General features: G+C 43.4%; 1 protein-coding gene across 1 annotated transcript in view; it reads left to right on the top strand.

Annotated features, from left to right (window-relative positions):
• The window catches only part of sspo (SCO-spondin), a gene marked incomplete at its 5' end in the record, with an annotated part of 42,378 nt that extends 16,798 nt beyond the window's left edge, over positions 1–25,580 (top strand). Inside the window, 24 exons of the mRNA XM_071528368.1 lie at positions 332–484; positions 632–678; positions 1,049–1,219; positions 2,130–2,306; positions 3,366–3,521; positions 3,874–3,998; positions 5,382–5,521; positions 5,976–6,022; positions 6,299–6,547; positions 8,641–8,802; positions 8,981–9,097; positions 9,246–9,384; positions 9,578–9,774; positions 10,103–10,273; positions 10,836–10,963; positions 11,095–11,249; positions 11,972–12,018; positions 13,314–13,478; positions 14,209–14,420; positions 15,927–16,022; positions 20,252–20,312; positions 21,173–21,303; positions 23,701–23,851; positions 25,558–25,580. Of these exons, the coding sequence (XP_071384469.1) occupies positions 332–484; positions 632–678; positions 1,049–1,219; positions 2,130–2,306; positions 3,366–3,521; positions 3,874–3,998; positions 5,382–5,521; positions 5,976–6,022; positions 6,299–6,547; positions 8,641–8,802; positions 8,981–9,097; positions 9,246–9,384; positions 9,578–9,774; positions 10,103–10,273; positions 10,836–10,963; positions 11,095–11,249; positions 11,972–12,018; positions 13,314–13,478; positions 14,209–14,420; positions 15,927–16,022; positions 20,252–20,312; positions 21,173–21,303; positions 23,701–23,851; positions 25,558–25,580 (3,220 nt within the window). The remainder of the gene's footprint in view (positions 1–331; positions 485–631; positions 679–1,048; positions 1,220–2,129; positions 2,307–3,365; positions 3,522–3,873; positions 3,999–5,381; positions 5,522–5,975; positions 6,023–6,298; positions 6,548–8,640; positions 8,803–8,980; positions 9,098–9,245; positions 9,385–9,577; positions 9,775–10,102; positions 10,274–10,835; positions 10,964–11,094; positions 11,250–11,971; positions 12,019–13,313; positions 13,479–14,208; positions 14,421–15,926; positions 16,023–20,251; positions 20,313–21,172; positions 21,304–23,700; positions 23,852–25,557) is intronic.

Genomic DNA, 25,580 nt, shown 5'->3' with positions numbered 1-25,580 from the left:
TATCATCCAGAAGGCCAGTGGTGACAGTGAAGCTCCAGGGCAGCTGGTGTTTGAAGTTGTTGCTCCTTAAATTAGAATAGATAAGATGAAACGTAAATGATCCTCAAGGGGAAACTGCATTGCTGCAGCGGTAAATCCAGGATATAGATAGGAATAGAACATATACAGAGTAATAATGCAAGAAGTAATGACAACCAAAGAACATATTAAGATAAATACAACAGATAAATAAAGGTAAAGATCAAAACGCTGGAAAGTGAAAACCTCCAGCCCAAAGCTCAATGTTACCTTAAATATAAATGTAACTTATTGTGCTGCTGTTATTTGTCAGGTCCCTGATCCCAGAGACTGCAGGAACAGATTGCCAGTTTGAGGAAGTCCAGCATAAACCATGTGACCCAGGACCCTGCCCACCTCTCTGTCTCCATGACGACCAGGAGCTCAGCGTGGGAGACACCTGGCTGCAGGGAGAGTGTAAACAATGGTGAGACAGACACACACACACACACACACACACACACACACAGAGATGAGTCAGATTAATGGATGGGAGATGAAGGGTGGGCATTGAAAAAGAATTGAAGAGATCCAGCTTTGTGTTTCAAACTTTCTCTGTTGTTTTGCGTCCTAGTACATGCACACCAGAGGGAGATTATTGCCAAGACATTGACTGCCGAGGTGGGTAGCTGCATTTATTTAATGAAAAAATGTACATAGTACATTGATACATAGACACCCTTGCAATTATGTAAAATTGTATTGATTTAGTTTCCTTTCACGAAAAAAAGAATGTACAGAGAAAATACACAATTCCATGTGATATGTATCCTTCCCACACACAGTAAAGACAGCTATACAATTCTATACTCAGTCATATTTGGCTAAAATCTTAAGTTCTTTAGGAGGCTATCTTGTCAAATGAGGGTCTGTTGTCTGATATGTATTTATTTTGGCGTCCTTGATATGGAAAAAGTTGACTTGCATGCTGCGACGTCGTCATTGTCAGGAAAAATAAACACCAAATGACCAAATCCTGTCTTGTTGCCAGTGGATGGTGGTTGGACCCCGTGGTCGGTGTGGTCTGACTGTCCGGTGACGTGCGGACGGGGGACGCAGGTTCGAACCCGGGCCTGTGTCAACCCCCCTCCGCGTAACAATGGGTCTCATTGCAGCGGGCCGGAGAGGGAAGCCCAGGACTGTCACACTGCGCCTTGTCTGGGTTTGTATAGTCTCAGAAATGCAGGCTAGAGTTGTTTTCTTTATTTCAGAATGAGCCATGTAGTCTAAAAAATATTATTGGCTGTCTTAGGAGCTCTGCATATAGCTCTGCAATATAGTTATCTGCAGTATAGAGGATGTAAATATCTGTGCCTTGGAAACTTGAGCAACACACCTATGGTAAAAATGTTTTAACCAAACAGGATATGTAGCTGTTTGGAAACAAACTCTTGATTTGCACTTTTCCATTTAGGATCGAGACACACTTCTCTGGCTAGGTTGTCCAAATACATTCTTAACACAACAGCGCCCTTTCCACCTGACATTAACATGTGTCTCGTATCTGGATTGTGTCCTGAAATGATTTAGCTGGATTACATTTACACATGACATTAAAATGCATTTCTAGTACACACACTGAAATTAGATTTCTTTAGCCACAGCCAAAACACAGATGGCTGCACACATCACTTCCACATATAATATTTCTGCCCTTTGAAATTGACGGTAAACAACTAATCTCATGTGTTCACGTCCACGAATATCTGAGTTTGATTTGCGTACACTTCCTGGTTGTATCCACATGCTGAAGTTTATTTCCATGAATGCAGTTGCTGAACATGGATTCGATATGCATTGCATTTACACTGTGTGTGCATTTAAATGTGTTTTAAATGTGTTTTTTGTGATTTGATCTTCAATGCATCTTGGGTTCATTTTCACATGGATTTTCTGCTCTATCCAAATACCATCTGATCACCCAGGACACATGTTAGGTATAAAGGGGGCCAAGGTCAATCCAAAGCCAAGCCCATGTACTTGATCTGGGAAAACAAGAGTTTTAGTTACCCAGCATTGTAAAGACAATAGGGTTCTGATCTTACCGATTCTCCTGCTCTTTCTGTCTCCAGATGACCTTTGCCCCTGGTCGCCATGGTCACCATGCTCCCGTAGCTGTGGCGCGGGGTCGGTGTTGCGCCGTAGGGTGTGTGTGTGTGAGGAGGGAGGCGAAGCAGCCTGTCCCGCTGAGATCGAGGCTGAGAGGAATGGAGAGGAGACCCAGCTCTGTTACAAACAGCCCTGTCCAGGTACCATACAGCCAAACTCCCAGTGTTTCCCAAATGTTACTGTTGGCCAAGGCCAGCTGGCAGACTAGAGCTAAACAGAGTCAAACAGCAGAGAGGAGTGTGCGTGTGTGTGTGTGTGTGTGTGTGTGTGTGTGTGTGTGTGTGTGTGTGTGTGTGTGTGTGTGTGTGTGTGTGTGTGTGTGTGTGCGCAGTACAATAAAACCACTTTCCGTTTATCATTCTGAGGTTTCTGTTTGTGATATGTCTGATATTATGATGGATTACCACAAGTACGTCTGTGTGTGGGAAACCTCATTATTAGATTAGATTCGATTGGAGTAGATTAATTTTAATTATGTCTGTCTGTAAATTGGGTCATTGCAGCAGCAAAGAATTGGATACAGGTAATAATAGAACAAATGGAAAGTATTGACGATAATGCAACAAATAATTACACAACAGTGTGTGTCACACAGCAAAATGTTTGTATTAACCTGTCACAATTTTAGTCAAGCGGCACATTAATGAATTATATAAATGTTAGGAAGTGAGATCCTAAGTCCCTAGTTAAACTTGTCCGTTTGATTAATTGATTGAATGATTTAGTATTATTGGACCGCATCACTATGGTTACTAACTGAAACTGTGAATTTGTTGTTGCTTGCTGTTGTTATTTGCTTTGCCAATAAGTACTTTTGTATTTGATGCCAATAAAGCACCTTTGCATTAAAAATTACAAAAGAACACTGAGAATAATTTTAACAATGATATCCCGGTGAAATAACCCTAAGCTACAGTCACTGACCCTAAGGTCTGCTATACATAAAGGTCCAACATGCATAAGTTCACCCTCTTTGGGACCAAGTCTGGAACCAGAGTTGTTTTCCGGGACCAGCCAAACTGATTTATATTCAAACATCAAAGCAGATAAAGGAATACAACTTTTTAGAGTGCTGGTTCCCCAATTCTTCTTGAATCACAGATAGTGTTAAGTGTTTCTTTAAACCTGCTTGGACTAGCAGATGGGTTGGGTTTACTACATGACCATTCAGTGTGCCGTGTCTCCCGGTTTGTGTGCAGGCTGTCCCATGTCGGAGTGGAGTGTTTGGTCCCAGTGCTCCTGTGTGTCTCAGAGGCAGCAGCGCCACCGGGTGGCTCTCTCCCCTGCCACCAGGGGGCAACAGTGCACTCCTGTGGAAACACAGAGCCGAGCCTGCAGCCTTGGTCACTGTGATGGTGAGTGGCTACCGTGATGTGTGTGTGCATGTGTGTGTGTGTGTACTGCATGTGTATTTGCATTCAAGGTGTCTTGGTGCATATAAACAAGCTGGTAAGTCAGGTCTGGTAAAACATATGGACTTTGGTCATTTAAGTCTTTTTACTGCTTGAGGTGCACTTGAATTATCTTGCCAGGCCCTTTAACAACTTCAGAAGTGGATAAATAATTCGCAAGATGAGGGAAATCAATTGCTTTTCAAGTTTTTTTCATTTAGTCAATATTCAGTCATAAGTCAAAAGTGTCAAAATGTGTATGTATTTTGTTACGCACAGCTTTTACTACTTAATGGTCTCTTTCTCTTGTTTATAGACTGTGAAGCCCCATTCCTGTATTCGGAGTGTGGTGCTCCCTGTGAGAAGCAGTGTGCACTGCAGGGCCACAGAGATCTGTGTTTAGGTGTCAGGGAGTGTACACCTGGCTGCTACTGCCCACAGGTAAACGCATCAACAATGGTTCATCATTACTAGTCTACTTTATTTATTCCAGAGACCTTGCCTTCTTTCACTCTCAAAAAAAGTGGACGGTACGGATTCATATGGATCTCTCTAATAATGTGAAAGCTACTCCGGTTGGCTACCATCTCTAGGCTATATCCATTTTCTCACATTTGTTCTGGGTTTTGGTTTTTCCCAAAAGTATCATGACAGCTGAAGCTCAGGCATCGACTCTCATGTCATATCACAAGTTTTGTTTGCCTAGACCACTGTGGCTATACTTGACCACAGCAAAGCATGCTACATGGTGGATGTCATCACTATACCACTGTGATATAAATTGTGATGCCAAGTTTGTGCTGTCGTTTGGCTCAGTTTGGGAGCTTTGATTTGATTTATTGCAAAAACCTGAAAAATCCCTTCTGACAGATGATACCTACCGAAAGCAGCAGGGAGAGGAGATAATGAAATATGTAAAAGAAAGCAGCTCGCCAGAGGTATAGGACATTACGCCAATGTTAGTTATCATAATTCATTTGTGTCAAATGCATTGCCCTCTGATGGAAGGTCATTTCAAATGAGAGAATCTGGTTATTTTGTATCATTTTGTTGCAGATGTATTGCATTGTCTTGATTATGCATGCATAAAATGTTGTTTTGGTTTGCTCTCATAATGAAAATGTTTCATCACTGAATCAAAAATTAATACGTTTAAGGCATGAGATCTTTGTGTAGAACTCTGCGCATAGTTTGTGGCAACATAAATGCATTACAGATTAACCGAAGGAGGAGCGAATTTATCTTGCTAGACACTTAAACATCTTCAAAAGTAGGCACATCAGTTGTGAGATTAAGGTCAAGCACTATTTTGAAGCATTCAGAATGAATTTGACAGTTATTGTTTCCTAGATTTGACTTGTGTATACAGTAGGTATTGGGGCCAGGGAGCTTAAAACAATAGTTCACCCAAAAATAAAAATGTGGTCATTATGTACTCGCCCTCATGTCGAAACACTGGTGAAGTTTGTATGTCCACATTACACACAGCGATTTTGCTAGCGCTGCTCCATATCAGCCTTCTCCAGAAGAACTAATGTGGCTGGGAACAGGTTCTTTAGAGTTCAAAAAGGGCAAGGGATATACAAACTTCACCGGTGTTTAGACTGACATGACGGTGAGTAGATTGTTCACCATTGTTCATTTTTGGGTGAACTATTCATTTAAGTTTGTCTGTTTTTTCTGTTGCCTCAACTCCAAAATGAACTGTTAGCTTTTGATTATGCATCTTTTTTGGCCTCCATGTTAAACCATGCTAAAAAAACAGACTAACTTTAGCTCTGCGCCAGCGCTTACTTTGTTTCGACTGTGTGTTTTCCCTGCCAGGGTCTGTTGCAGCAGAACAGTAGCTGCGTTCCTCCAGAGCAGTGTGGTTGTGTCCATCTGCAGCATCAAGCTTCAGGACAACCACCCACACCTGTCACTGTCCCTCAGGGGGCTACAGTCACCATAGGCTGCAGTACCTGGTTAGACCCTGTCTGCTATCTACATATGGAGCCATCGTGGAGGGCCTACAGCAATTGTTTTAAAAATTTAAATTAGTTTGCTTTTCAGCCATCAGAAGGCAGAAAGAATGGTCTGGGAACCAGTTGATTGACAGACAGTAGTAAACTAATAAATAGTGACCTTGTTTTACTCTCTGAAATATAACTATAACAATTGTTTACAGTGCCCACTGCTGTATAAATTGCTACAGGTTAAATGGGCAACTTCTGCTTCTGCGACTACTGTATGTATTATCTATCCTAACATCTGTGCCTTTCTTTATCCATCTGCACTAACATTTCAATCTTTCTCTATTGTCTCTGTCTATCTGTCAACTGTATGGTATATGCTGTTTGTCTGTTTTACACTGAAATCAGCCAGTCTAACAGAATAGTGTGTACTTATTATCCTCTTGTTGTCTGCTCTGTCCTCTAGCCTCTGCCATGATGGGACTTTGCAGTGTGACATGAGAGAGTGTGAAGGTAAGAAAGCGGATAAGTAATACACAAGAGTAATGAAAAGAGTGCTTGCTTGAATAATCTTCAGCGACTAAATATATTTGGTAAATAATCCACTAAGAACTCTTCATCTTATTAGTTTCGCACCATCTTCTTCTCCCCCTCATTCCATCCTGCTATCTCTCTTGTTCTTTCACTCTGTCGGTCTTCCTCTCTCTCTCTCTCTCTCTCTCTCTCTCTCTCTCTCTCTCTCTCTCTCTCTCTCTCTCTCTCTCTCTCTCTGATTCCTCCCATTATCAGTGATTCTCAGCGAATGGTCAGAGTGGACTCCCTGTTCTCCATGCGTACCCTCTTCCTCCTCCTCCCTGCAACTAAGCATTTCCCCAGAGGGGGTTGCCAGCGGCAGTGGCCTGGTCTCGGTCCAGAGGCGCTACCGGGCCTGTTTGGACCTGGACTCTGGTCTTCCCATCTCCGGACAGGAGGAGGAGACCCAATGTCCAGGACCACTGGTAGAGGAGAGGCTCTGTCCAGACACTAACATGTGCAGAGGTAATGATATTCTCCATGAGGGGAAAAAAGAGGATAAAGGACTCACTTGGTTCACACTCTGAACCAAGTGAGTCCTTTATCTTAATCCACACATCCAGTTGGTTTCTCAGTCTGCCTTTCCCCTCACTTTGTCAAGCCCCAGTGCCTCCTCTAACTGCAGCCATTGAGTCATCTAAAAGCAACGAATGGGGGACTGTTTTTTTCCACCAGAGTTCCATTAGACATGTTGGTCCCACTGGCACCGCCTTAAAAGATTGTATGCAGAGTGATGAACTAGTCACAGTACGCAAGCATGGCACCATAGAACAAATTGAATTACAGGTTGGGTCAGAGAGTGACTGAGATAATGAAGTGACTCTAGTCTTGTTCTGGAGAGGAGAGGGAGGTGAATCTGGTGCCCAGAATACAGGTGGAATACACAACCAGATGAAAATGTTTGCAAAAGAAGGGTTGGCAGATAGCCAGGCACTGTATAATGATAATGATGCTAATGGATTTTAAAGCACTTTCTATGAATGGTTCCTAGGTGTACAATTAGAGCCTTTCAACCATTGATATATGGTTTGGGATGCATTTAAAAAAAAAAACAGTGAAACAGACAAAATAGACCCGGTTTTGGTCATTGTGGAGTATCTAGTATAAAGTATAAACAATCTAGTAAAGTATAAACAATTCACAAAACTCCTACAGAGGTATATCAGTAAAGGGGGGACAACTGTTAGATACATTTCAAATGTTTGTTGTCCAGTTTTTAGTTAGTTCCCATCTCTGTACATCTAGTCCCTATAATGGTTTAATAAGAACAAATCTGTGTGTTTGCTGGTGCTACAGAAATGAGGCAAAGACAAACATACTGTACAGAGGAAAGAGAAAACAGTGTTGTGCAGCCGTGAAATCTGGAACAAATCTTAAAGGAAGATTGAGTAAAGGACAATATTGCCATAACGAATGCAATCTAGGAACACAACACATGCACACACAAACTTTCACTGTGCAGTTTTGTGTCCTTTGGATGCACAAGGAGGTATTGTATTAGTAATACAGTACCTCGGTATCAGACTAATACCAGGCTAAAATGTGCTATTAGTATTGAAGAGATTACCTTTTCACCAATAGAGGGATGTTAGATATCTCTAATGGAGAATAATTGAAAAAAACACTAACTGATAAAATAACTGATAAAATCTTAACAATTGTTTTTCCAATGACCCCTGAATTAAAAGTGGACATCTACGTTGTTTAGTAAAACCAATGGAACACACAGAATTGGCAATGAAAAAGTTGTTTGAGGCATCCCTAGCAAGTTGTTGGGCCAGTACTGTGTGTTAGTTCCCTGCTGCCAGTTCAGATTAATACTTGGCATCAGCAGACACTTTAAGTTAAGACCTCGCAGTCGGTATCTGCAGTGAAAAATTGGTATTGTGCATCCCCACTACCCTCTTCTGATTATTCCCTCTAGGAGTGAAAGTGGAAAAGAGAGTTGAAGAAAGGAAGAGGATAATGTCTATCTGTCTGTGGGGAGACATAAGGTTGATTGGATTTGGTGTCGGGTGTGTGCAAAGAATAATTCATCCCGCATCTCACTCTATCATCCCTCTATCTATTTCTCTCTGCCCCCTCCCCTTTGGATATGAATGGAAGTGGCTTTACCCAGCGGACCTTGGGTTTGATATGCATGTCAAATATTTGAGGTGATGCACTTGATCATAGTTGGTGAGGCTCCATGGGACCATGTGAGATGGAATGTCTGTCATCTCAAGTGGGTTCAGATATCTGGAAACTGCTTAGTAGGAATAAACTAACATTTGACTTTTTCAATACAGTCACTCATATTCAAAAACTCTCAAACTCTAGCCTACAATGTGGTCCCTAAACCATAAATCAGTAGATGTTAACAGTTGTTAGGTAAGCCTAACTGACTGTCCATCCATATAAATAAGTTTTTGTTGTTTTTGTTGATGATTACAGCAATTACAGCAATTATAGCAATAGCCATGATTATGATAATTACAGTCATTATGATGAGGATTATGCTGATAGAAATTAAGAGGACAGAGTTGATGATGGTAATGCTTATCATTTTGCAATTCCAGATATGTGCCAGTGGAGTGTGTGGGGCGCCTGGAGTGCGTGTGCGGAGCCTTGCAGCGGTGGAGTCAGGCAGCGGCACAGACGGCCCCTGGCTTCTCCTCCAGGACCCCGCTGCAGGAGCCAACAAACACAGAGCCAGAGCTGCAACACAGCACTCTGCCCAGGTACAGCTCCGCTTTTCATACTCACTGCACTTAGAGCTTCACATTCCTGCCCAAACACAAAGGAACCCAACTAGACCCCTAGTCATGTCCTTTTTGTTTGCTTCCTTACTGTACCCTATGGATACTTCCCTTTATTTATGGAAATGGGGGAGAGTGAATTACTTTCCTTGTATCCTAGGTGAGCGCTGTGAGGATAGGGGGCGGACCTACCAAGAGGGCTGTGCCAACCAGTGTCCTCGCAGCTGCACTGACCTATGGGAGCATGTGCAGTGTCTCCAAGGAGCCTGTCACCCAGGTAGTATTTGATTTCTGAAATGTAAAGCATGTCCTTTTATAAAGGAATTTGTCCGAATGGGACTCTTTCCCAGTGTTAAATCTTAAATTAGCCAACACATTCTCTCTCTCTCTCTCTGTATGTCATTCTCTTTCATTTCCTTTCTCAGGTTGTCGGTGTCCAGAGGGACAGCTGTTGCAAGACAGTCATTGTGTGCCGGTGACAGAGTGTCGCTGTGGTATCCCATCAGGCAACGGGACTCTGGAGTTCAGCCCTGGAGAGAACCTCACCATGGAGTGTAACACCTGGTGAGAACGGCTACATGAATTTCATGTTTTGAGTTTGTTTTCGCATTTTTAGTTGTCACATACTGTCAGTCCTCACATCTAACTCTCAGACACTTTACTGCAATTATGGACTGTTCCTGTAAGCTCTCTCCTCATCATCATTCAGACTTAACTAAAATTTCCCCCTTCATTTCCCCCACTTCTCCACCTCCAGTGTGTGTGAGAATGGCGCACTGGTGTGCACCAAACTTCCCTGTCCAGTTTATGAGCCCTGGAGCCAATGGAGCACCTGCTCAGCGTCCTGCGGGCGTGGCCAGAGGACAAGGACACGTCCCTGCCAGGACACAGAGGGCGGCCCTTCCTGTACTGACACCATCCAGACGGAGAGCTGTGATCTGCCAACCTGCCCAGGTCTGAAATGAAACACACACACAAACACCAACGCAGGGACGCACTCGCACACACAAACTTTCAGGTTGTCTGCAGGTTTTGAAAATGTTTTAAAATGTCTTAGATCTTGTTATGTAGACGCAAGGCCTTAAAAGTTATTGAAAATGGTTAAATATAACATTTTGAAATCTTAAATTCAGTTTTAGATGCTTTCATTCTTATATTCTTATATATTATAAGAAGGTCTTAAAAAGTCCTAAATTTAACTTGTTGAAACTTTCAGGCACTCTGTCTTTGTTGTTGGCTACCAATCCTCCATCTCTCTCTTTTCATCTCCTCTCTCTCACAGAGAGTTGTGTATTGAGTGAGTGGTCGCCCTGGAGTGAGTGCAGCGCCTCGTGTGGCGGCGGGGTGTCAGTGCGGAACAAGACAATCGTAAGGGAGCCAGAGCCTGGCGGGATGGCCTGTGCTGGACCATTTGAGCAGCACACTGTCTGTAACACCAACAGCTGCCTGCCTGGTAACACACACACACACACACATCGTTGGGGTTGTAAATTTAGAAATTAAATAAAGCAAGAGAGGCCATACTTTACAACGAGCAGGAGGCGTTGTTAATCACAATGCAAAGTCAAGCAATTTATTGCTTTTATGAAATGGCTTGAACACAACATTGTTTTAAAAAAAGAAAGAATCCAAATGTTCAATTTAATTTTTACTAAATAATAATTAATAATAATAATAATCCATGTCATTCCTCTGCCAAGCAATATAGTTATTGAACAGTAGCTAAATAAAGCGGTTGCTAAGCAACTCATAAGTACCTGTAAGAGTGGTGACTTTGTGTTGGTGCATTTATAATTAAAGTGTGTAAAGTGGTATGCAGTCACAGATGTGTGTTTATCAGGTGTTTTACATCTGCTTCAAATGTGACTCAGCCACATCTGTTCTATCCCTTTTATAAACTTTAACATATGCATGTACAAAATATCATACACATATGACTCTTTAGTTGAATAAATATCAGACATGATGCTGATTGTTTGTTTGCTTGTTCATTAGTGTGTGTATGTGTATTCCAGAGTGTCCCAGCGGCCAGGTATTCAGTGTGTGTGCTGGTTCCTGTCCACATACCTGTGAGGACCTGTGGCTACAGGCTCAGTGTTTACCTGGACCCTGCACCCCCGGCTGCACTTGCCCCCCTGGACAGGTCTGGACCGTCTGTGTGTGTGTGTGTGTGTGTGTCTGGACCCCTCATCTGCAGCTGCAATACTTTTTCCCTCCTCCAGCTGTGTTTCTGTCTCTTACAAGTCTCACTGTCTCCCTCGCCCTCTCTGCCAGGTTTTGTATAGAGGCTCCTGTGTGTCCCAGGCCGACTGTCCCTGTTCACCTCTCTCCCTGCCATTCGGTAACCAAAGTTGGAATATCAGCACTGAGGAGATCACAGAAGCTCTGCTGCCACCTGGAACCACCATTCAGCACCTCTGCAACACATGGTAATATACTACACGTGGTTGCATCCATTCATTCATTCATTTAGTCCTTCCTGTGGGTCAGAGGAGGACCGGAGGACCAAGGTTCAAGCCCCTGTGTCGGCAAGCATCCACCCTGCTGAAGTGTCCTGGAGCAAGACACTGAATCCCTACTAGCTCCAGGGCTACTGCTCTGTAACTTATCCTGACCTTTGACCTCCCTGTCTTCCTTCCTTCAGTTCAGTTTATCTTCTTCAGTAAAGTGAAAGAGAAAACCTTTCACTGAAGAAGCAATGGGGTTTATGGGAAATGTGCTAATAATACCACTAGTGTAAGGTATGAGGCTACCAATCGTCTTGACCATGGTCTCATTCTCATTGGGAGCACCTTGAAGTTAAATCTTTGAAAGGGTTTTCAGGGAGTTCAGTTTCATCATCTCAGTCAGACTATACAGCCAATAACAACGTCCACCTAATCCAATGAGTACCACCTTATCTACTGTAATAGATAGTCTGGCATGCAGAGTACCCTGCAGCAGACATCCAGACATGGCGTAAGTCATTTCATCTTCCTGACAGGGGTTTGACACTCATTTAATATAGTCTGATGGGCTCAGCTGTTTGACAGGATGATTACTTTGGTGTCACAACCTTCAATTCTAATAAAATAAAGCCTTACGATCAACCTAATTCTTTTTTTTTTCTTAACTCATATCTGAACTCTTTTTCTTCTCACTCTCTCTCCAGTGTCTGCCAAGGAGGAGTGTTTAACTGTACCTCAGAGTCCTGTGATGGTGAGTGATGCTCTGTCACAGCTGCTCTTACCAAAAGCATTTCTTGTCATTTACGTATAGGGCCTCTCTCTTTTAGTAATGTAAGCACTAGCAACGAGAATCTTTGGTTGAACTGTCAAGGCTGTGATAGATATGTCAACCTATGTATAGTTAGTAACAGCTGCTCCAACAGTTGGCTGCAATAATTAAGCAACAGTCACATCAATCATAGCCTTCAAAGGCCATTACTGGGTTTTTGTTTCATAAACACACAATGGCACCTTGTACTAGGAGTGGGAGAAAGAGCTTTGTGATACTGGGGAATATAGTGTCACATAGTGCAGCTCCCCCCCTTTCCCTCATACTCTCAGCAGGGACTTGAATGTGTGAATATCTCTGGGATTTGACCTAGCTTTTTCATCTGTCATCATTTGACCTACTGTACTTTTCTTTCATTCTCACTCTTGCACTATCTCACCTATCCTTTGTCCCTTCCTCACTCTTTCTTCATGTGCTTTGCAATTTCCTTCTCCATTTCTCATGCTCTTATCGCACGCATTTGTCTTCATCCTCATTTCTCATGCCTCTTTCTTTCTTTCTTTCTCTGCATCTCTCTCCTCTCTCTCTGCCCCTCCTTTCCACTTATCCTGCTCCCTCTCTCTGCCTTTCTCTCTCCTTCTCTCCACTGGACTGGGAATGGCCTAGTTGGTCAGAGTGAGCACAGCTGTCGGCTACGGCCCAAGCAGTGCAAACTGTGCTTAACACCTAACAGCCACTGCCACTTTTAATGACCTCTTGGAAGTACGGTAAAAATTTGCATTTGGGTTATGTGGTCAATCTCTTTCTCTCCTTCTCCCTCTCACTCTCCCTGTCTTTATCTCTTTCACTCCCCCCCCCCCTCCTATGAATGGTCTACTTGGTTAGAGTGAACTCTGAAACCAGATCGTAGAAACACAGCAGGCAGAGTCTTTTGTGAGCCTTTGTAAAAAAAAAAAAAAAAATTTGATTAACACTGATTAACATACTTATTAAATAACAAACAACAGTGTTTTGTGTATCATTTTTTTATCAGGTGTTGCAGTTTAAGAATGGCTCTCATTTTGATATTTATATCAACGTATATGGCTCTGTAATTGTAACTTTAATTTCTCAGGCGAGCTTCACAGTAATGCTCAGATGATGAACTTTCATTATATTTACACAATGAAAATTCATCCAGTTGCCTTACTGCTGCAGATACATGAACGTAAAGGAAACACTGAACTGAAAATGTTGCTTTACACGCTTCCCCCATCCACTGCTCTTCTCTCCTCCAGTTGACTGTGAGTGGTCCAGCTGGTCCCAGTGGAGCTCCTGCTCAGCCAGCTGTGGTACGGGGCGACTCAGCTCCACCAGAACCGTCCTCCAGCCCAGCCAATATGGAGGGGCCCCGTGCGAAGGCCCTGACCACCGCACCGCTACCTGCATGGCCCCTGATTGTGGTGAGTGAGAGGAGGAGGGCTAAGTGATGTTTTATTGCTCACATCTGTAAACACTGCAATATAATATCTGTGGGAATGTGGAGCTACTAGCCCTTATATAAAAGCAAGCAATTTGTTCAGGATGTGTGCAGGTCCTTAAGAAGTCTAAAAATATTTTAAATGGAATTTGAAGCCTTGAAAGGTTTTGAATACAGTCAATTTTTTTATTTGAGTCTGAAATGTGGTTCCAGAGGTCTTAAAACATTTTCTCAGTGCACTGCTTTTCTAGTGTGAAATCTCCCTGGTTGTGCTGATGCATACTTAAGTGGTCTTTTTGTACTCCTCAGGCTAATTTTCAGGATGAAATCGGTGTTCAATTTTATTTCCACTGGCATTACAAAAGTCTTAAGTGTTTAATTTAACTTGTGAGAGCGAGAAAGAGAGAGAGGGTTAAGGTGTCACAGTGATAAATACCTTCTAATTCTCTCATTTTCCGACCACGCCTCCCTCCTCGTTCCCCTTTAATTCCCCCGTCTCCCTTTCCCCCACCATTTTATCATTATATTCTCTCCATTTTCCCAACTCCCTTTCCCCATCCCACCTTTTTTCCCCCCATCTCTTCTTCCTCCTTCCGCCTCCTACTCCCATTTATGCCACCTCCTCCCACCCATCCCACCCTCTCTATTTCCCCTTCTACTCCTTGACACCTTCCCCACGCTCGCTTAATTCCCTCCCCTCTCCTCCTCCGCAGCGTGTCCTGACGGGGAGCGGTGGAGGAGGAGCATGTCAGAGGAGGTCCCGGTGTGCGAGAGGAGCTGCCAGGAGATCTACGCCTCTGCTCCTGTCAACTGCAGCCACTCCACGGAGGGCTGCGTGTGTCAGGAGGGGCTTTACCGAAACACAGATGCCGTTTGTGTCATCCCCGCCCTCTGCCCCTGCCATGACCAGGGCGTGCTGCGGGAGGTACATAACATACACACACACACACACATACATACAGACGTGCACCACTGTGTATCCACTGACAGGCATTCTCCACCCACCGATTTGGGGACATACATGCAGGCAGATCTGCGCTGGTGTACACAAGCATGTGCACCCACACATACACAAGCACACACACACACACACACACACACACACACACACGCACTGGCTTATGCCCAAAGTAAATAAGACAGCTGCTGCCCAGCCAGCTTGGCAGGTTGTACCCATTGTGCCTGCCTCATTGTGGTGTTTGTCTGACCCTTACCATTAGCACGGTGTTTACGTGCCCTCCCATTCACTTCCATTGTGTTATTTACTCATAAAGAAGGGCCTATTAGAAGATGAGTGACATGCCCCGTGGGCCACATTACACCACAATGCCTCTGCAGCCTTCAGCCTCATTAATAATGCAGGAAACCCCGTAGAAAGCCGGCGCTCGGACCGCAACTCGGCAAGCCTGCCAGGAATTATTTATGAGGGAGGGGATATTATAGGATTATGAGAATTAATCATACAGTGACAAGAGGTCGGGTCCCCTTCTCTTGTTCTTTCCTCTGCCTGCCTTTCTTTCAGTCTGCCTGTCTTTCTTTTTCCTATCTTTTCTTTTTTCTTTCTTCCTCTCTCTCCCTCCCTTTTCCCCCTCATGTCTCTCTCCCTTCTCCCTTGTCAGGTGTTTCTTTCGCTTTCTTTTTAGCGTTCTCGTTCTCCTTTTTCTCACTGGTTACTCTGTCTCTCTCTCTCTGTCTCCTTTTTCTCTTGTTCTTCACTCTCTCACCCTCTCCCTTCATCTTCCTCTCTCTGTTTCTCTTCCCCTCTCTCTTTCTCTCCCTCTCCCTTTACCCCCCCATCCCTCTCTCATATCTGTCTTTCTGCCTCTCTCTCTCTCTCTCTCTCTCTCTCTCACTCTCTCTGTCAGGTTGTGATGACTCATGTCCATATAAAGACCCTCTATGGTTTCCTAATCAACCACCTCATAACCATTATGCCAAATGGCTCAGTGTGAGCTACAAAGGCCATCCCCAGTGGGTGCTTTTGTACGGGCAAAACTGATCACTGCCAAGGATTCCAGTAGCAGACACAAAAAAAAAATCATGGCTGTCTCTATTATAACATATGTTACAGCCCGACTGAGGGATGTTCATGTGCCTCCATAACTATGTTTTTAAATTATGTACAACTGTGCCGCCAGAAATTTTGTGGATAGACTAAATCAATGGATCCTGACCTATAAGACAAAAAAAGGGAGCGTGCATTGCATTGTCAACTTTCCCTGGATAAATAAAGGTAAAAAAATGAAAAAAAACATAAAAAAACAAACACATTTTTACAATGTCAGTGAGACAGTAATGCCAGTGCTCATGAAGTAAAGGGTAATGAGGCACCATCATAGCACCTGCAGCACCTACATTTGAAAAGTGTGGAGACACCAGTGGTGAGTGAATAAAATGTGTGTGCGTGTGTGTGTGTGTGTGTGTGAGACAGGCAGGCTCGGAGTGGGAGGAGGGCTGCCTGTCATGTCGCTGTGTGAACGGGAGGAAACTGTGCCAGTCGAGGTGTCCTCCACTCTACTGTGATGAGGTGAGACACGCACTAACACTCTACCTTTTTTTCCATCTGTCTGATTTTGTATTTTTCTATTTTTTCCACAGTAAGTGTTCTCCATATCTAATAATAAGGCCATCCAAAGGGAGCCAATAGTCCCCTAATAGTCCACTGTGTCACTAAAACCTATTTCCGAGGTCTTAAGTATTTAGGTACCAACTAATCGGCCTGGCTTGTGGACTTTGAAGCTACATTGATGTGTAATGTGCAGCTTTTATTCCATAGGCCTGTAGTTACATAGAGCAGATGCATCACTGACCAATCAGTACGCCTTGTTTTACTTCTTTTGACAACTGTCCAGTAACTGCTGATACTGCTGCACATTACCTATGATGACTGTTCTGTCAGGCTCGTCTTACAGCCAAGCTCCAAGGAGGTTTTGATCTGTCCTTACACCAGTCATCTTCCCGTAGCAATCGTGTTGACAGTTTGAGTGGTAGAAATGTTTGATAGGTAATTTGATTTTGACAGTGGAACAGTTGGGTTTCAGTTCACTCAATAGGAAGAGTGACTGTCGAACAATATTAACAGTCAACTCATGCACATTAGGCTAAGAAGTGAGTGTATCATAGCAAAAAACATAGCACAGTAGGTTAAATGCTGACAGATAAAAAAAAAAGCTAGAAAAAAAAAAGCCAAATCACAAAGGTATTTACACATCAAGTCCCTTCTGAGAAATTAACCCCATGTAGTTATGAAAATCAAACCTATGTAGTTTGATAACACAACACTCATATGTTAATCAGCTGGTTCTCAAATCATTTCTTGAACCTTCTGCTGGCTGGCAAGAGAACAAAATAAAACAATTTCCAAATGTATTCTCTTTGATGAGAAGAGCAACAGCATGTAGATGCATGCTGTCCAAGCAAGTAACAAGTGGGAGTTTTACAATTTCAAGTTGTAGAATGCATGATCTTGAGGTTTATAAAAAAAGCAATTACTAGGTATCCTAGGAAACTGAGGCTGAATGTCTACATGATGCCACATGCCTCAGTCTGGTCAGTTTCCCAGACAAACACATCAGTCCATTCCACCACTGTTGTTCCCCCGAGGTGGTGCAGTTCACACAGTGTCTCCAGCAGTCACAAACATCTCAATTACTGTGACCAAAGGAGAAAGTGCTGGGCTCCCTCAAGAATATGTGGGATGTTCTCTGTGAGTCGCTGCCCAAGGTAAATCAATACCGATCCACCCACAGGTCCGCACTTTTTCCTTTCCCCTGCCCTTCTAGCCCCGTCTGAAACACTGCTACTTCCTGGATTCCTCACCACTTGAAAAAAGCTGACATTTGCTCTTACAAAATCATTCCTTGCATGTATATAAAGCGCAATATCTCTTAAAATTGAAATTGCGAGTCATCTTAAGAACTTTGTTTTTAATATAATAGTGCAGTTTTGAAATATTGACCAGTCAAAATTCGGGTAGCGAAAGTATACATATGGTTTGTGTAATGGTATTGTCATGCATTGAGGATTATGGGTACTGGTACGTGCTTGTCATCGTGGGTGACATTAATTTCCCGGAAAAAATGACTCTGCCTCTGTCTCGCAGACAGCGTGCAGACAGCATACACACATGAGTGGTTACCGGACCTTCATCTAGCAGAAGACGCCGAGCCGATCGGTCAATTATGCATGCGCTCTGTACAACTAGAGGCAGATGTAGAAAGAAAAAACTGCACATAAAATATGAATTGATTTTTCTAGTCCTTGAGCCAGATGGAACACTTGGTACCAAACAAGTACGTATTTTGTCCAGTTCTGCGGTACATAGATAGAAACAGAGGGGAAGGATGTGTCCTGAAAGACGGGAAGGCGCGGAAGATGGGAAGAAGTTACAAATTCATATTCTGTCTCTTCCTGTGATAACTTATCCTGTTTTTTGACAAGAAATATGACATCTTTGTCTTATTTTGTTGCTGGTTTTGAAAAAGAAGTGCTTACTTGTCTCAAACAGCTGTGACGCTCCCTCTCTTCTCCTTGTATCCGGGCTGGAACTCCACTCTGTTTCTGTGTGGTGAATCTGGTGATGACATATAAGTTCTTTCCGAATATGCCAAGAGGATTGTGGGTGGTGAAATGGGCAGCTAAGGTCTGAAGATTTGGATTTAAAGTAAAATTTTCACAGTCCAACTTTTACTTCCTTTTATTAATCGGATACTGCCCTAAAAAGAACAGACATCATTTGTAGAAAATGATTTTCTGTACACCATGATGAAGTGTGATGGCGCACAAGTATAGGAGTGTCTCGCCCCTGACTCACTGAGCTGAATTATGTCTTAAGCACCACAGCACTGAAACAGTAATGGCAAGGTAAAAATAAATTCTGCCGACATACAGAACTTGGTGGGGTGAAGGTGAGGTTCATTGCACGGTTCGCTCTACAAAGTAGACAGTCCACTGGGCGTTAGGCTGCAGTAGATCAGGTCTTATGCTGGTGCACACAGTTTCTGGAGGGGTTGTAACTTGTGCAGCTTTGTCTAATTGCATTTCCAAATCCCTCACCTCTCCTAGCTGCACTAACTTATGCCTTGGTGAGAGTGCTCCTCCCGCCTTATCCTCGCCAATATAAAAAGGTCATTTAACGCAGAGTTCCCTCTCCTGACAGGCTGAGAATTGGTTACTGTCAGTGTAATCTTGTTATTTATGACTCGCATTTTTGTATTGAAATCTCTTAGCAAGCGAGAGCTGCTGCCACAAGTTCTGTTAATGAAATCTAATCTAATGTGGTGATAAAAGGTATCGAGCTGTATTCCTCACAAACAGCAGCTAAATCACACTCATATTTCGTTTTTACCAGAGACGCATTAATCGAGCTGTGATTCCCTTCTCGCGCAGTCTGTAAATGACACAAATATCATTACCCTTTAAATGTCAAGTCTCCTTTTAGATAACCAAGCATTCCCTTTTCACACCCCTTCTATCAAAACACACACACACATACACACACTTTAAATGCCCCCCCCCCCACCTTTTAAGTGAGTGGGCTCCCTCCATCCTTGAGGGAATGCCGGGGGCAGTGCAGAGTGGGAGGATAAGTCCTCGGGGTGAGCAGTTAACAGGGGTGTGTGTATTTATGAGTGTGTGTGTGTCTCAGACAGATGGTGTAGTTGGGTGGAGTCCAAGGGGTGAGGTGGTGCTGGTGTTGGATGGGGTGCTGATGCCTGCTGTCAGCCTGTATGTGTGTGTGTGTGTGTGTCTTTGCTGGGACAGCGTGACTCAGTGTGCTAACAGCAGCTATTCTCAGAGAGGCACACGGCGGGACTCCCTGCCACTCACTGGACTGCTCTGGATCTCTCTCTCTCTCTCCCTCTCTCTCTCTCTCTCTCTCTGTCCCTCTGTGTCCCTACCTCACTGTCTCTCTGTCCCTCTTTCTGTTTTTCTCTCTATTTTTGGTCTTTATGTCTTACTCTTGGCCTCTTTTTTCTCGCTGCTCCTTCGTCAGCTGCTATTTTGCTGCTCCCTCTCGCTGTCTCGCTCTCTGACTGCCTGTCTTCTCTCTCTTCCTCTTCCCTCCTCCTTTCATCATCTGCTTCACATCGTCCCTCCTTTCGTTTAAAATACTGTACCTGGATTTATATATATATATATAGTCTGTACCGATGCTTCATTCCAACCCATTGCCTGCTCTCGTCTCCTAACGTCTCTTCTCCTATCCGTAGTTTATCTCATTCACGTCTCTCCTCATCTCCTCTCCTTACCTCGCCCTCCACTCTTCGCCCATCTCATTCATTGTAAATTGTTTTTGTCTGTCTGGTGAGGTTTGTATGTCAATATAACATACAGCGAGTTAGCTAGTGCTGCTCTGTAGCAGCCTTTTCTAAAACAACTGGAGTGAATGGAGGCCGTTTCTAAAGAGTTCCAAAAAGGGCAAAGAATGACTATAAAATGATCGCAAATGGTATTGTGTTATATCAAGCAGTGATAGAGAATAACAAAATAGACATTTATTTATATGAAAATGTCACAGATTACTACTGTAAGTAAGTGGCTCTGAATCCTGATCCTTGGGACCCAGAGTGGTTTTCTATCCTGTCAGCTAGTTCATTGTATTTAACTGGCATCCCAGGTGTGAATCAGTCCCTGATTAGATGGCTAGAATGAAAATCAGCAGGACTCCGTTCCTGAGGACCAGGATTAAAAACCACTAGTGACCTGCCTGATTAAATGACTGTAAAAGACAAATGATCTCCTCTCCTCTCTCAGGGGGAGGTCAAGGTGGAGGAACCTGGCAGCTGCTGTCCAGTCTGCCGGAAGGAGTTTCCCGGTAAGTACGACAAATTACAAGTTCACTCATCCTTTTTAACATAGCCCACATAAATGTTCCATCTAGAGTACATAAATTATCCTGAAAGCATTAACACTTACAAATGTAAATCATTTTTATCAGAAAAGGTAAAATAGATGACTCTGTATTCTATATAATGCCCCCATGACATGAGAGTACAGCCCTAGTGTCAAAAACTACCAAGGCCACAGTGAGGTACTTGAGAAAAACAGGAGCTACTCAGTGTGTGGATAAAGCATAAATGCCTTCAACTAATCCTTAACAATAGATTGTAATGCAAAACATATTTCAAATGCAATTATCGTATGTTGTAAAGGTCAAAAATACTTTATATGGTGCTGTACTGTATATTTTCGTTTAACCTTCACGCTATGCAGTGACACTAAAACCACTTTCTTCAATTTGTATGTTTTATACTTCATTTTATAGCAGGTTAAAAGCCAATTGCCGCAGTACCCAATTAGTGAGAGATTACATTACTTAGCCTACATTGGGGCTTTAATCTCTCTCCCGGTGGAGAAAATGTCACATGCGGCGAGGGGGCATGGCAATGTCACTGTGCGTTCTGGAACGAAAGCTCTCTGTTTCTCCTCCTGTCTCGTTTTTGTCTTTGTCTTGTTAATGCAAATGCACAAAACCTTACTTTCCTCTCCATTTTCCTGCTTCTGGTTCCTCATTCTCCTCCTCATCACCCTCTGCTCTCTCTCTCTCTCTCTCTCTCTCTCTCTCTCTGTCTCTCTGTCTCTCTGTCTCTCTCTGGCCCATTTTCTCCCTCCTCCTCCTCCTCCTCCTCCTCCTCCTCCTCCTCCTCCTCCTCCTCCTCCCTGTGGTCCTGTCAGGTGAGCCGGTGCCAGAGTGCCGTCGCTACATGCAGGTCAGGAACATCACCAAGGGAGACTGTCGGCTTGACAATGTGGAGGTCAGCTTCTGCAGGGGCCGCTGTCTGTCCAGGACCGATGTCATCCTGGAGGTATGGACAGACAGATGCGCACACACACACACACACACACACACACACACACACGCATGCTTGCCAGTGTCCTTGTAGCACTGTGGAGGCATGTTGACCCACCTCCTGCAAGGAATTTCATTAGAATTGGCTTTTTACAGTAGATCTGCTTGACTGTCTCCTGAGCTGAAATTATTTTCTAAAGGTCATGATGCATGTTCAACATTTTGAGGCAACAGAGATGGGTATTGCTTTCAACAATGAATGGAATGGCAATGAATGGCTATTGGCAACAGGGACAACATCAATATTGACTACATAGTAGGCTAAAAGAAAAAAAAACTGTAGTACTGTAATTTTTCATGTTTGCAAATTGCTCATCAGGACTGTACAATTCATTGTGTTTAATCATATATTGCAACTTCAGCATCTGCAATTAAGCATTTCAGCAATATTCATAGGTTTCATTTAATTTAGAATGTCTGCTGGACTTAGTCAAAATGTTGATATAAGCTGCCAAAAATGCAGTAACACCATTTTGTTCCTCAAACCATCAAAGCCACTACTCATGTTTAATAATTGTGATCCCCTCAGACCTGCCCTGGTATCAAGGTGGTAAGTGTCAAACATACAGTGTGGCCCCACACAGCTTGTCACACCTGTTGTAATCTGTCTTCTTGTTTATAAACACAGGCATTCCAGACACTTGCAGGGTACAGCTGACCTGCTAATGATGCTCCCAGTCTCTCTAATGTAGCATTACAAAGTCATTCATTTTACCATTTTACCTTCTGTCAACAGTGGTTACAGTCAAATATGCAGAAGTTCACATAGCTACCATCATGGCAGGCCAAGACAAACACAGAAATTTAGATTTGGGTCACTGGTGAACTAAATAATGGTTTGGATAGGAATCTATATGTGAGACTTTTTATCCTTTTTTTTTTTTCTCCTGCGGTCACGTGTGTCTGTTCATCCCCGTAGGACAGCGAGCTCATCACCTTATCACCATGGTGACTTTGTTCTTCGTTGGCATGTATTTATCTCCACTGTAAAAATAGAGGCAGCCATGCTGGGAGATTAGTAAAAATAAACATTAGCTCAGCCAAATGTGTCGTTACCTCCCGTTACCGTGGCAACAGGGGATGGTAACCGGTGACTCGGCAGCACCGAGAAGTTCCTTTTTCATTGATCATCAGGAGTGAGCGCATTCACGGGAATTGAATGCCTCTCTCTCTCTCTCTCTCTCTCGATCTCGCTCTCTCTCTTTTCTCTCTAACAGTATTCAGTGTATGCACACACACACACACACACACACACACAATGCTGACTTTTCAAAGTGTGCACTGCACTAATGAATGGGCATTTTTAGTGGAGGAACGAGCTGTCAGTTTTTGATCCCGGACTAATACCTCCCTTCCTTTCTTCCTCCCTTCCTCACCTCCTTCTCCTCTTATCATCTCTTTACCATTTTCTCCTATCATCCACTCTACTTTTCCTCATATTCTCTCTCTCCCTCTCCCTTTGTGCACTAATTGGACACACACGAACACGACTTCCATGAAGTTTCCTGCTATCATGCAGACCACCGAGGCTGCTGAGTATTTTTGTATTTCAAGAGTTCTGTTCCAAAATGCTAAATCATTACCCGAAGTTCATAATTTAATATCTCTTGAAAATATGCAGGGTCCAGTCTGTAGAAGTGTTATCATTTAGGACTTAAATTAACTACTATTCATACTAAAAGAGTAGGTGGCACTTTTTGGTGCCATCTAATTTTGGAATAAAACTTGTCATGTAGTGCTATATTTTATATTTTGGATGCACAAGTGGAAATTGCATTTTTGTCTAATGTATATTGATGTTATTGTATATTTTTGCACTCCATATGAGCTTCTTTATGTCCTTGATACATGTGGGTCAGCAGCTGATACTGTGTCACCTTGTCACTTGTTATTTCTTGTATATATAATGTTAAGAGGTTCTGATTCTGATTTCTCCACCACTCCTCCTTCTCTCTTTCTTGTCTCCCTTTCTTTTCTCCTTCCTCTCTGCTAACTTTCCCATCCTCTCTCTCAACTCGTCCTCTCCACTTCTCTTTCCCATCTGTTTCTCCCACCCACTCTATTCTCTGCTCTTGTTTCTCCCCCTCGCCTCCCCTCTCCTATCCTCCTTTTCCTCCCTTCTTCTGATATGCTCTCCTCTCATGACCTTCTTCCTTGATCTCACCCTTTCTTCACCCCACATCCTATCCCCATCTCCTAATTGCCTCCTCTCACTTCCACTCTCTTCTCCACTCCTCTTCTATTCTCTCCTGTCATCCCACCCCTCTCCCTTCACCTCCTCACCTGCCTCCTTTACTCCTTCCTTGCTTCTTCTCATCCCCTCTCCTCCTCCTCCTCCTCCTCCCTCCATCAGGAGCCCTACCTCCAGTCAGTTTGTGAGTGTTGTAGTTACCGTCTGGACCCTGACAACCCGGTTCGCTTCCTCAGCCTGCAGTGTGAGAGTGGAGAGAGCGAGCCCGTCGTCCTGCCTGTCATACATAGCTGCGAGTGCACCAGCTGCCAAGGTGGGTGAGGAGTGGGTGTGTGTGTGTGTGTGTGTGTGTGTGTGTGCATGTGTGAGTGGGTGTGTGGGTGTTTACATCTTGCATATCTCGCAGGACTGGCATCACTCATACATCCATGTCACATATTCACATGCACACCAAGCACACAAACACTCATAGTATAATGTTTACTTGCCGAACTGCTTACGCACTGCATATGTACAGCCTACACACTCTAGGCTTCCCACTGAACATGGAATTTCTGTATTCTAGTTAGTTTGTTAATTTGATAAATACTCTGGGGTAGTCAGTGAATATCAGGGAATTTTACACATGGGTCACTTTACATGAATATACCAGAATGTATTTTACAACTTGTTTCACACATTGATTGCATTAGATGGTTGTTTTCAGCCCAACTGTAAAGGAAACCAGACTGTTGACCCCTTTACAACTTTTGTGAGCTGAAACACATTAAGAAACTAGGAAGGAGGAACATTTTGGGCCATGGAAGGTCATGGAAAAGTCATGTAATTTTACATCGGGAGACTGATGTCATCTCTTTCTTACTCTCACAGACACAAATGGACCACATTCTTTTTTTTTATATCCATATTGTATACATTATCAGTATGTGCACACACAGAGATGATATTCATTCATTTAAACACAACAAATTCATGCCTCTGCGCACATGTACTCACAGGATCAGCAGGCTACGTTTGCTCTCTTATTCATCTCGACACACACACACACACACACACAAACACACACACATGCACCTACACACACAGCCTGGTCTGGCTACAGTTGCAACCCATCGAAAAACACGTCTCACACAAAACACTTGAGCCATGACAGAGAGGGACGCAGACTCTCTCTCTCTCTCTCTCTCTCTCTCGCTCTCTCTTGCGCACACACACACACACACACACACACACTGTGCTAGCACTCATGCTGTCTGTCATGCTGTTTATCATTCTGTCCAAGTGGCTATAACACACAGCCATCATGTCTGTCTGTTCCCCTCCCAATAAAAAAAAAAAAATCTCAGTCTTTGTCACTTTCCATTAACGCGAGGCTGACATACAAGAACACACACACTCACACACACACTCACACACACACACACTCACCCTCATGCTCACAGACACTTACATACATTGACACAAATTCACACATGCATACACTCCAATCTTTGCGAAACGTACGTTTGCCTTTGCCGGCCATGAATAATTCAATCAGGGATCCCACCTCTGAGGCAATTATGTGCTAATCCATTCATCAACATGGCTGATTGCGTTAGTTAATTGGATGTAGCCACATACGACACAGAACAACTCGCAGCTCGTATTCCCCTCCCAGTCCCACACTCCAGCGGACATCACGTCTGACAGATAGGGTTGTTACGGCGATCAATCTTCGATAGCATGTGGCCACGCTTACTCACTACACACACACACACACACTCACATATATTAACTGCGATTAGAAATGTTTTCATTCTCAACTGATGCTCGCTCTTCTTTACTTACACACACATCACAGACATTTCTCTAGTGACGCTCTCTTCCTCTATCTTGAGTATCTTGCTGAGGAAACACTGTTCGTATTTTGATGCATTAGGTACTAGTGTTTTGTTATTATAGAACATTACAGTGAAGTTATAGCTGGCTCGGTCTCACTTTGTTTCTGTGCCGTTTGTTTTGGATTCTGTCCGTTCACAGGAGGCGACCTGTCCAGACGCTGA

This window comes from Centroberyx affinis, unplaced genomic scaffold, assembly GCF_046629955.1.
Source record: "Centroberyx affinis isolate AG114_WGS23_722 - 3 ecotype Tasmania unplaced genomic scaffold, CSIRO-AGI_Caff_v1 ptg001667l_1, whole genome shotgun sequence".
In the NCBI taxonomy this organism is placed as follows: Eukaryota; Metazoa; Chordata; class Actinopteri; order Beryciformes; family Berycidae; genus Centroberyx; species Centroberyx affinis.
This window is presented reverse-complemented; position numbering and strand designations above follow the sequence as displayed.